The sequence below is a fragment of the Lipophrys pholis genome (assembly GCF_963383615.2).
Source record: "Lipophrys pholis genome assembly, chromosome: 15".
Classification (NCBI taxonomy): Eukaryota; Metazoa; Chordata; class Actinopteri; order Blenniiformes; family Blenniidae; genus Lipophrys; species Lipophrys pholis.
Window position 1 is genome coordinate 8640207 of NC_137642.1, and position 12788 is coordinate 8652994.

Sequence of the window (12788 nt, forward strand, 5' to 3'; positions counted from 1 at the left end):
TGTAAGAAAAGCTACACATTTATTGCATTGTTAAATAATATTATTGATACTTTGATGCTTAAACTGGATGAGTATTGAAGCTGTTTATGATAACAATTCTTCATGAAGTTCTAGATCATTCTGTGGGTAAAATATTTTACTTGTTAAGTAACTGATTGGTGGCAAACTCCCCCTCCCTACACAGCAGAATACCCTCTGTGCTATTTAATTTGTGATTGTTACCTTTTACAGTTGCCTGTTCCTTCAAATTCATCAATATATTTCCCTTTTTCATGGGGAGAATCTTTGAGTAATCTTGGCCTCACCATCCCACAGAGATGATTTCAAACAAACAGTATTTGTCACCTCTTTTAATTCAACATTTAAAAAGTTTTGAAAACGTTCTTTGGTTCATCCTGCTTTTTAATTCTTTTTTCCTTTGGAATACACAACACAAATACACAGATGTTAAATTTATCTTTTTTTTTTCAATTACACTGTTAATGTTGTCTAAACGCCAATGTATGTACGATGTGCAGGTTGTCAGAGGTAGAAATGATGCTGCAATCAGCCACAGTTTGAGACATAAAAACAAAACACAGATGCAGAAACTAATACTGAATAAGTTGTCAAATATACTGGAATTAGATATATTACGTTACAATGGGAGTCAGACTTTTGAGATTTACTTCTGGCCGGGCCACGCTTTTGATTTATCTTCTATTTTTTTTTTATATTGGCCTTTAATTATGATGTTATAATGAGTTGAAGTAATTAATTGACTTTCTATACTATTGCTGGACTAATGGAATGAGGTCTTTTTTTTTTTTCTCCTCTCAGCTTGAAAAATAGGATTAATGAAAGCGTGATTCAGGGAAAACAATTAAACATCTAAGATATATTTCCCAAAGTATAAAAAAAATACCCTTCCACAAAAACAAACTGTCTTTATTCTATAGGTGTGGATTAAAATAAGTTGGCTGAACGAATCCAGAGGACATGAAGGGATGCAGAAGCCCCCCAGTGGATGAAAGCGGTACACCCCCGGCTGTGTGGAAGATCACACCCCCTGAATTGAAGTTGGAGAAAGTTTGGTGGAAGCTGGCGGAGTTTGTCCCACAGGTGTTGGGGTTTGGACTGACGCTGACCAGGGAGTTGGAGCCGGGCTGCAAGCTGCTGTCCGCCCCGGGGTTCTGCTTTTTCCACTTGGTCCTCCTGTTCTGGAACCAGATTTTCACCTGGGTTTCGGTCAGACTCAAGGACAGGGCCAAATTTAGTCTCTCGCACACGGACAAGTACCGAGTCGTGCGGAACTTGTTCTCCAGAGCCACCAGTTGCTCGTACGTGAAGGCTGTTCGGGCGCGCCTCGGTTTGGCGCACGACTGGTCCGCGCGCCGCCGCTTGTGCGTCGTGGAGTCCTGCAGGGGGACCGCCGACTCCCGGTCTGCGTCGTCCTGCTCCCCGGTCAGACAGGGCTCTGTGTCGCCCGGGGAGGAGAGCACCAGCGGTTCACTAACAACCACTGGATGTCTGGAGAAAGTGGAGTGTCCATCGATTGTTTCTACTCCTGGAAAAGAAAAGAAAAATCACATGTTCAATCTTTTTAATGCAAGCCAGCTTCATCATAAGAGATCTGTTTGAATTCCATGTTAGAGGCTGGGATTGCACAGTGGCGTAGTGGTTTGCACTGTAGTGTGAGAGGACCCTCGGGTCGAGTCTGGGCTTTTTGAGCTTTTCTGTGGCTGTTTGCATGTTCTGCATGTCAGCTCCAACACACCTTGGCCCTATGTTGATGTGTATATGTTTGTTAAATAGATAAAAGATGGATCTATAACATTTTAGAGATCAAATTGTTCACATTTAATTCTTCAAATTGAAGCTTTATATATATATGTGTGTAGAGGAAAGGTTTATTTGTAATATAATGTTAATATAAATATTAACGAGATTATAAAATGCCAAAGTGAGTTAGGTTTTTTGATTTTAGTGATGAAATATATATCTATTAAAAAAATAAAAGAAGCAGTTAAACGTGTTATAATGACTGTGGTGCTGAATGACAGCTCTCGAAATAGAAGTTAGGAAACGCGTCTTCATCGTGCAGTGATCCTTCTCTTTGATCAGTTTTAAAAACCAAACACAGAAGGCCTCAAGTTGACATCCCTAAAGTGTTTGAATAGGATCCTGAAGCGGAACAGAGCGTAGATTTTAGAGCAGAGGAAGACTTGGTCACTAATCCTTAAATAATTTATAAACCACACAAGCGCCTCAAATGTCATGTTGCGGAAAAGAAATCCCGTCTAAATCCAGCCCCGCCACCTCAACCATGACGTGCTAATGGAGTTTCATATTTGCGGGTGGATCGATAAATGTCATCTATTTAAAGGGAAGTTTTAATCGAACGATATTTAGGATCAGACATGGATGGGGTGTGAAGTTTGTACCTGCAAGGTGCTGGAGGGAGATATGCAGGATGCAGTAATGGGATATCGATCAAAGCGCGCGGAGGCATCCTCAATGGGACGATTTAAACAATTATCTCGCCTGCCTGTCCCAATGCCAATCACATGCTGGGGCTCTGGGAGCAAGCCTTTGTCGTTTCCTTCAAAGGAAACTCAGCCTTGGAAATTAAGGGAAGGTCATAGAGAGATGACAATAAATCTGATGGACAGGCTACACTCTCACGGCGTTAGGTCTGAGTCCCCAGCAAAAACTTTTGCAAGACGATTTTGATGTTTATTCCATCCATGCGCTCTTTTTGATTAAATATTTAAACTTCAGGAGGAGCGGATGGACATTTCATAATCAAAAACAGAAAAAGGGATATGTTTAAGGTAAAAGCTGAAGCGCGAGGCTCTAACCACAATAAGCATCAAATGATTCGTACCTGTTTCCGTGCGCTCTTCTCCACCTGCCGTGTTATCCGACTCCAAACTTGTTCTCTCTGCATTTGCGACAAGAAACTTCTCTTTGGCGGAGGGGAGCTCGTTTATCCTTTTACTGTTGAATTTGTTCGGGTCCAAAATGTCAATTATAGAAAAGGAAATCTTGTGACTCGTCGTCATTGTCACTCGTATTGTTCCAGTCGGTGTGCGTAATTACGCAGAGCTGCAGAAGAACTTCTCATAGTTTTACAGACTTCTTTGCTTGAGTCTTGCTGAAGACCAGATGAGTTTTGGGTTGTCCCTCGGAGCGTATGGACTCTCTGCTCGTGGCTGTCAGTCTCGGATCATGAGTGAGATGACCGGAGCGCGGTCTTTAAAGCGTCTGTTCCCCTCCTCGGTCTCTCAACCTGACACGTGACACAAACACTAACAGCGCTTCACACGACTGCCTAATGGGCGTAAACCGTTTCCCGATAATCACCCATATCGTTAAATTCAATAATTCACGACTCTGGACGAAAATTGCGCACAGATGGCACTTGATTCATGTCCGATATCTCCCCGGCTCCTCAAATTAAACACAATTTAGAGGTGTTACTGTCGAGAAAGAGATTTTCGTGCCACATGAGCAGAATAAAAACTTTCTGCCAGTATACACTGAACATTGGCTACTTAAATTCCATTTATTGAAAGTTTATAAACTGTTCTGAAATGTTATAGCATGAACATTTATGTGTAATGTTGAAAATCGTATGGATACATATGGCACTGCAGTCCATAACCCTGTGATATATAAGTGATAACTGGTGTACCGACATCTTGATTTGTAGAGATCTATCATATGTGGCATTCATAAGCTATAGGATATATTATTGAGTACACAAGGAAGGTTTATTTTAATGGATACTAATATTCTTTAATGCATTATACTTCAATCTTAACACATATGAATACACAGCTCAGAAGGTCTGCAATAGATGCAAAAAAAATCAAGATTGCGTGTAGCTCTTATCATTAGTTTTATTGTCATTTTTATTATATTGAAAATACTGCAGTCTGTATTTCATTCTGAGAACATTTTGCTCTCTATCGCCCTGCACTGCGGCACCTTGCTATGAAATAATCTTTAAAATAGCAGAGTTTGCTGTCTGTTCATTTGATAAATTCAACTTGTTCATTAAAGAAAAAGAAAAATAAAAAAAGGTCTGTGTGTCCAGAGCAGACAAAAAGCATCAATGATGACTCACCTAATCCATAAGCTTCTTTAAAGCGTTCAAAGCCAAATTGGAAGCATAGACTAAATGCAGCTGATTGTTTTCTCACCTAATGTGATGGATTTATATTCCGAATCAATCTGCTCCCTAGTCTTCATGATTAGTATTCAATATAAAGTGACATGGGGTTGTTTAAAGCTTGATGCCTGGTGATGGCTAAAATGGTGAAACCAGCACCGGATCAATATTCCCAGCAGGTGTTCAATACAGATAAAACCTGATGTCTACAGACAGTCATTTTGGATAGTGGGAGACTGAACCACTAACTGCTACTGCATGGAAGGGAATTAGAGATTTACTAAAAAATAAAAATAAAAAGATTTTAATTATTTTATATATTTTGCTATTATTCATTTATTCTTTCACATTTGTTATAATGTAGAACTGAAATGGGTCATAAGAATATATTAACATTTGTTTTTAACATATCTCATGTGAGGTCTCCATTTTGTGTGAATTACACAGAAGGCAAAGAGACCACTTCTCTTTCTGTCGGTCAAATTTAGGATCTAATCATGTTTACACACTGTTTAGGGCCTCCCCAAATTCCTCCTGACACGGCTTCCTGTGTTACTAACTCAATTCAAGGTGATTACTCTGCAACAGAGGGGCTTCATTGCTACCTCTGGAGGACTGGCACCGGCCCGCAGTTACATAATCAAACATTTGTTAAAGCCACCACTACAGGGTGTCTGCATGTCGGGATTTGCATGTGTATGCCATTTGCACGGCCATTACTGTAGTCCTTCCATATGAATGGAGCCCGCTGCACACTGGAGGTTTACAACTTCCTACGAGAAAGCCCAGTGGCTGGACATCTGTTTGTGTGGGTCGGCGGGACAAAAGGACGGGCCCCACGGACAAAGGGGCCCTCAGGTAGACTTCAGAAAGCGGGAAGCAGCAGCTGGCTCAGCTTCCCAGGTCTGCGCAGGCCAGAGCGAGACTTCAAGGAGGAAGAGCAGTGCTTGTCGAACACGGCAAGGAACCAAAGGGACACACTTCCATCTAAGACCCCCCTCGAGGGACAATAAAGTCATCACTGCGCAGGGAGGCTGCCCCCAGTCTGCTAAACGTCAGATAATTTGTCTAATAGCAGGGGAAGCATGATGAGCTGCAGCTCCACACACAGACTGTAGTGTTTATTGTTTTCGCCCCAATTCCCCACTGTCTCCCCAAATCTCCTGTAAAAGGCTCAAACAAAAGATCAGCAAGTGTCCGGTCAACCATTAAAGGGGCTGTTATAAGCTCCCATTCTTAGACTTTGAAGTCGTTAACGTTTCACAAGATGCAGGAACGTAGTCACACTTCTGCAGGTGTCTGAACCACAGTCGGACGTGAGGACAAAAGGGGACGTTTTCGGCGCTCGCTTTGTTTTGGTGGGGCTTTTGTTGAATTTTCAACTTTGATATTGGTTTTAAAAGAATTATATGACATGAGGCTTTCTGGTCAGTCCTAATCAGAAAGTGATCCAATACGTCAGTGTCATGTGCAAAGTTTTGAAATTGGACTTACAATTTCACATAAAAATAATTTGCTGTTATCGGCTGTTGGGATCAAAAAGGCAATAAAAAGCATCAGCAGGTCCGTAACCATCATACCTATTAAACCTCTTATTTTTAACTATGTTGTCAATTAGGTTTCACGGTTTAGGAGAATAAATGATTATATGCTGTACATATTAGTATATGTTATCCTCCTTCCACACAGTAACCTTCCACTCTCTAAAACATGCATCTGTTTTGGTTCATGACCTAATCTTTAGACCTTGGAGGCAGAATCTATAACTGAACATAACCTGAGACATAATTCAAATCTCAAAGAGGATTAAAGGGTGTCCAGTTTCATACATTCAGACGTATTGTATTCGCATCTTGCATATCAGACATGTATGTAACATTTTTCAGTGAAAGGTTCACACAAGTTTGTTTTTCATCCGAGACGTTTGCGTTTTATCAGTTCTAAACCGGGGTTTCACCAAGCACAATTCAAAACCAAATGTTGTTTATTTGTCAGCCATCTTAACAATAGTCACTTGTATTCATTTATTTATTCCTTATCCGATCAAAGAAGAAGTTATCTCAACTGGCTTCTGCTGAACTAGTTCTCCTCCATATCTCACTCAGAGGCAGTAAATATGTGCCAGTGTGGATCAATGCAGCACAATCTGCTGTGACGGGCATGAAACTCCTCTCTTTTTTTATTTTTTTTTATTTGCCAGGTCTCGTCCCTGCACCGACCGCGTGCCCACGGGTGCTCCCACCAGCCAGGCCTCCTTTTCAGTGTTTGACTCTCTCCGACAACAAGGTCAGTGGCATTGCCCAGTAATTGTCCTAACGGCCTGTATACCTGTTGGGTGGAGGCGAGTAATGAGAGTTTTTCATTACAGGCGGGATGGGTGAGTGCGTCTGGCAGATGCTGACAGGCAGCAGATGTGTAAAGTTGGGGGTGATTTGTAAAGGGGTCAACTGCTTCGTAGAGGAGATGGAGGGCGATGTGGGGCGGGGGTAAATTATGCTGAGGGACACTGTCAGTCATACCGCACCCCCTGTCACAACAAGGTAAAGGTCAGTTCAAGCGGTGGTGCTGCCGGCTGACATACGGGGCAGTGCAGTCAGGTCGGCAAAGTGTGCAAACTTTCTGCCACATCCCGGCAGGAGGAGCTCAGTGATGAGGGTTAATGTATTTACTCAGGGCCCATTTGTTACAATAGATTTACTTGTGCCAAAAAAAGAAAGAAAAAAAAAGAAAAAGAAAATCTTTGAATGAGATTGTTTTGATGTTCTTTGGGGCACAAAACTAAATGGGATGTGCTTTGTCCCGACTCAGAGAAGCATATATTGCACTGACATCCGGGATTAGAGGCGCATGCCGAGCGAGCCTGAGCTAAAAGAAACCAGTGATTCCTCTTCTTAAATCAGTGGCATTAATAAGACACTCAATGAGAATTATTTTCCTCTGGCACTTGCATTGCGTTGCAGTCGCACACGCATTTGGAAATCAATGAAAATCCCGATCCTCGCATAGGATTCAGCTGTGGGTGATGGAGTAAAGCTCCGAGGACTTGCTCTCGTTTCGATTCCTCCACATCGGGCCAAATGTAATCGTAAAACATCAGCGACAATCAGTGTGAGGCAGGCACCTAACACGCAGACTTTAGATATGAATAGTTGGGATTGCTATTTGCCAAAGAGTACAAATTGATGATGTGAAAGAGAATAATTTCTCAGTATATAATGGTGAAGTCATTTAGCCTACACAGGTGTTTTGGCCCAAGCTTCTTGTCCACACACAAAAAAAAACAAAACGTGATTCACACCACAGAGAGGCGAGTGTTGCCTTTAGCAGAAAAGAGTGCGCACAGCTAGAAAAAAAGAAAAAGAAAGAAAAAAAACCAAAAAAAAAACCCAGGCTGAAGAGGCTGCAGTCGCCTGTTTACCACCGAGTCGGGGCCTGCTAGTAATGGCTCTGGCATCTGCACAGAGCGCACTGTCACTCAACGTGAGCATTGATTAGCCATTGTTCTGAGAAGGTCACATCATAATTCATTAACAATAATTAGTCCCGCAGTGCCACCTGCACTCCTTCTCTCGATTGCCCTGTTAAATTACGAGCGACCATCACGGTTCACGCGTGGAACAATGAAGATGTATCCGCAACGTAAAGGCAAGAGCTATTAGTTACATTATTTAAATGGACCCGTTTAAACCTGGGGAGCTGTCTTTATGAAGGGCAATTAGGCACTAACCGTAATTGATAATTCACGCTAATTACAATTAGGAAATATAAATAGTGGGTGTGGGATTAATCATCATTGCAGTTAAGCAGGGAGCAGCCACGGTGCGGGCTGGGTAGGTGTGATGGAAGGCACTGGATTACGCTCCATTCATCTCCATCTAGCTCAGAAACAGATTGTGTTTGTCCCTTTATATTTCTCTATTGACCGTTATCTCTGTTTGCTTTCTGTGCCCTTGCTAAATAGTTCACGAGGTTGGGAAAGTATGAGGACGCAGTTAGTGAACTGCAGAATGAGCGCTGGGGCTGTGTTTCGGTGGATAGTAGTGGGAGCGGTGGTGGCTTCCGGTGTACCTCCGCGGCCAAAACAAGGTGAACCTGCAAGACAAGGCAAGGCGGAGTTTTCTCGTCTTCATTTTGTGTTTTTATTTGTGTGTCATTCAAGAGAGAGTTTGGAAGATTGTCCTCACAACGCTACTCTAAGTCCTATTTCACCAGGACTTTGGCATGCATCTATTTTGTTACTCGACTAATGATCCAGGCTGAACGAGGGTGAACCCAGCGTATCTAAAAGGTTTTTTTTCCTGCATGTAATTTTCCTCATTACTGTAATCTCATTTCATTTGGCTGTAAAATCTGTGCTTTGCATTGAGACCAAGCACATTTGCGTTCAGGGGCCACATACAGCCCGGCTTCATTTTTAGTGAGTCAGACCAGTTCAAATATAGTCCAATAATAACATTTACATTTAAGCTTTAAAGTTTTTCCTAGTTGTGGCGCAGAGTATATGTGACAGAATTGGCGATATTTCCACAAAGCCAAGCAATTACTATCGGAAAATTTACATTTCATATACACCCTCTGGTGCAAACTGCAGTGATTTGTTAAAAAAAACAAAAAAAAACCTGATATGGTTTTTGCATTATGCATGTTTTTACAAACTCATCCTGACAGCGTGGCTTTGAGGCTCTCCACAAAGCACAAAAGCCTTTTGTTAAAACTTCTGCAGCAGAGGTTGAGTATGACTTGCAGCTGGATTACACTCTACTTCATGTCCATGGCAGCAACATTTGAAGGATTTTATGCAGCTTGAGTGGTTCACCTGACAAAGCCGAAGTCAGTTTGACAGCCAGCAGGAGGAGAAGCTTTCCCGACACCGGCAAACAACCAGATCACATTTCACAGCAAATCTTGGCCTCTCACCTCTATTTAGATGAGGGCTTTCCAAGGTCAGCTCGTCTGACCTCTGAACTTTCATATCTCAGCACCAGTGATGGCGATGCATCGGGCACATTAGCCATATTTACAGCGCCTGACAACTAAATCATGTGACACACACTGAGATAGAACTTACCTCCTCTCATGAAGACATTCAGGCTTCTGCTCCATGGTTTCACACCATCCATGTCTGCATTCTGAACATCTGCTTTGAAAAGTCACGGTAGACTTTGCCTTTGTCTTTGGTTTAAGCAGCAGACATGGCTGTGATTTAAATACAAATACCACGCTGTCTTAGCTGAGCAAACAAACATCTAATGACCGGCCTCTCTGGTAGGTACGGAGACGTGTTGACTCAGATGTGACCCCGTCAGACTTTATTGCTTTATTCAGCGGGGATTTCAATTCATCATTGTCGTTTTGCATGTGTGTGCTCAGAGCCTGCTTTGCTTAATGCACGCAGATCAGACAAACATGACTTCTTGTAAATGTGATAAAATAAAGTCATTATCACTCTTATTTCTCACGATAAAGATTAGATTTGTTGCATTAATCCACTACAGCCCTTCACCCACCAGAGCAAGATTTAGAACAATGCATTGCCCTAACTACTCATAATTCCAAACTGAACGACTAATTTGAGACTGGATACTTGAATATCAGTGTAATCGTGCTTTGTGGCGACACGAAACTGCTAATTTGGTGTGGAAGTTCAATTTATCTGGTGCTCTTTAGAGGGGGCCCTCCTGTGTGAGGCCCTCGCTGTCACTTGCAGCGGGTGGTAATTGCTACAGTGAGAGTTGGATCAGTGGAGCCGCTCTAATCAATAAAGTCTTCATCAACCATTTCCCCTGATGATTCTCCCCCATTTCTCCCTTAATTGTTCTTTTTCATCAAACCTGCTCTGTGCCGTGAGCCTCTGTATGTCCGCGTGCTCCCAGGCGCTCGTTGCTGCAGTCCTTCGTCTCGGCGGACGGCGGCGAACAGATGGAAGGTGGGCGACAAACGGCAAAAGAGGGAACAAAAGAGGAAACTCTGGCCTCCTGTAACTGAACGGTGACCTCCACGGGAGGAGGATTACTGTTGATCCAGGCTCAAGACTCCCCAGAGCAGCTTCAGTCCTGACATTGAGCACGGCCACTGACTTAAATAAGACCCAAAGACGTTCACGCGACTGCCAGCTGTTTAGAAAACACACAAAACGTAGCACCTCAACGTGTAGCAACATGATATTTTTTTATTGAATCGGCAGAATCAACATCTGTTCTTGGAGCTGAACTCACTTTTTGAAGTGGAGACTTTTCTTTTAAGTTTCAAGTCTGGGTTTTTCCACACAGTGTGGAGTTTGCATGTTCTCTCTCTCTGAGTGCATAGCTTTTCTTCAAGTACTTAGGTTTACTCCCGTAGACTAAATACATGCATAGATGACTCAACCCTTTCTAAATGTGCTAACTCAGCATCAGGTTGAAGTGACTACAGTCAGACAAAATCGTAGAGAAGATGGAAAAGTCTGAGTTTCTAAGCTGTGCTTGGCAGCTAAGACCATCGCCAATGGAGACGTTATTGTTAAGCATTCGCGTCAGTCAGATTTTGGTGGAAAAGATGCCGACCTAATCAATACCACTGTGAGTCCCTTAAGGCCTTTAAAAAACAAAAAAAAACAAATGGCTCCCAGACACAACACAATTGCTGGACACTGCACCCTCAGGATGTATTAAATGCAGAGTAGAAATTTCCCAATATTACAGTGAGTATTTGTAGAATGACACTTTGTGTTTGAATTTGTTATTATGGCTTATTGCATAATAAGCCCATATATAGGAAGGTGTGTGACACGTACACAAAGGAATGAATGAATCGAAATTCACTGCACGCATCCCGAGACACAATTTCTAACAAAGTTATGCACCTTGAAAGAAATAAACTAAAGAACAAAAAACAAGAAGAATCCACAAAAACAGACCAGCAGACAGCAGCTGAAGTCTCCTATAAAGGCAGTCGAGTGTTTATTTAGGCTTTAGTGAGATTGGTTTCATTTGTTCATTTTATCAGGTATAAACCTAGAATTTAACTGTATCTCCAAAGAGGATGGGTCATTTTCTCAGTCATAAATATTATGCATTTCCAAACATTACTTCTTCAAAGTAAAAGAAATTCTGTCAAACAATTAAAATCTCTTGAATATTTTGAGAGACTTCAGGAAAGAAAATGAAAAAAACAAAACAATTGTTGTCTTTTGAGAAATAAATTTCAATACAAGCCGAAGATAAACAAAAAAAACCTGTCAAAAATAATTTAAGCGCATGATTATGTCTCATCTTCCTTCTATTAGACTCGGGGTGTTAATCATTGTGGCCCCTTTTGGAAAAAAAAAAAATCAAAAACAGAAAAAACAACAACAAACTGGGGAAAGCTTTGGTGATGCTAGTATTTATTATTATATTATCATTTAACTGGCCCAGCCCTTAGAGAAACTTTTTGATCCTTATATATATCTTAAAGCACACACATGCACTGAATCTGAGTATCTATTTAATTCCCATTGCTTCATACGTTTATTTATCATGTTACTTTTTAAGCATGGTCCTCCTTAAACATGCTGTCCTCATTCCTCAGTTTCCCTCCACGGCCCCATAACCTTCCTCCTCGCACCGTTGTGCCCCATGACATCCAAAGAATCGGAAATGATTGCGGTATAATTGTTTTCCTTTAGCACTTATTGCCCTTCTGTGCTAGTAAAACGGTTTGGGTCCTCTCCTTCCCCCAGGTGGGAGGAGACGCTGCCTTTCATAAGGCGTCCCTCTGGTTGTCTGTGTTCTGCAGGCATCACTGCCCATGTGGAGAAGCCAGCAGTCAGAGGAGCCACTCCGGTGCCAGAGGGAAAGAGAGGCGAGGTTATTTCACAAATAAGACTTTGATGTCTTTTAGGTGGAAACAAACCATGGCAGTGACACGCCGCCCATTTTCACACCATTTTCAATTCGACAGTCCTCGATTAATGAACGCAATCAGAAGAGGTTTATAGAAGTCATTGGACATAATAAACAGTCCTCGCTATGTAGTTAAAAACCATCTACCGATGTCTTAATAAGTCAAGTAAACTGAGCTGATGAACATCTGCCAGAGTTACTTTTGCTCATTATTGGCTCTTAATGAGATATGACTGAACGGCCCCGGAAATGAAAACAAACTGCAATTACTTTAACCTCGACAATTTGACATCTGGGGCACGGGACGGGAACCGAACAACCAAGAAAAGATCTGTTGTGAAATTTATAGTTTATATATAATATAATAGTTTATGCTCCAGGAAACATGAATACAACAGAAAAATAGAGAAAAGTCCAACTAAAATCGGTGTTATTGAGTGTGTAAATGAATAACCATAACCATAACTAATCATTTGAGAAGATAAGTAAATGTGATTATTAAGATTATTAAAATGACAAACTAAAGTTAAAAACCTGGAACAAAAGTTAAAACACATCAATAAATTAAACAAAATATTTATATGACAAGGAAAACAAAAGAAAAACATATTAAAAACTAAATCAATTAAATATTTGAGTGAAATCAACTCAAAACACACTATCAAGATACAGATATATTAGAAATGGAATATAATAAATAAAGGAAAAGAGATACATTTGAATAAGCCTTCTACTTATTAAAAGCCAGGCTAAATAAGTGTGTTTTATTT

The 12788-nt window shown here is 41.3% G+C and overlaps 1 protein-coding gene across 1 annotated transcript; it reads right to left on the reverse strand.

Moving 5' to 3' along the window:
* Positions 1 to 387: 387 nt before the first annotated feature.
* nkx1.2la (NK1 transcription factor related 2-like,a) lies at positions 388 to 3265 on the reverse strand. Its single transcript, XM_080482433.1, has 2 exons — positions 2867 to 3265; positions 388 to 1546 (listed from the first exon to the last, which is right to left on the reverse strand). Exons 1-2 carry the CDS (start codon positions 3042 to 3044, stop codon positions 933 to 935), a joined length of 792 nt encoding a protein of 263 aa, XP_080338559.1. The 5' UTR covers positions 3045 to 3265; the 3' UTR covers positions 388 to 932.
* Between the last annotated feature and the right edge of the window lie 9523 nt (positions 3266 to 12788).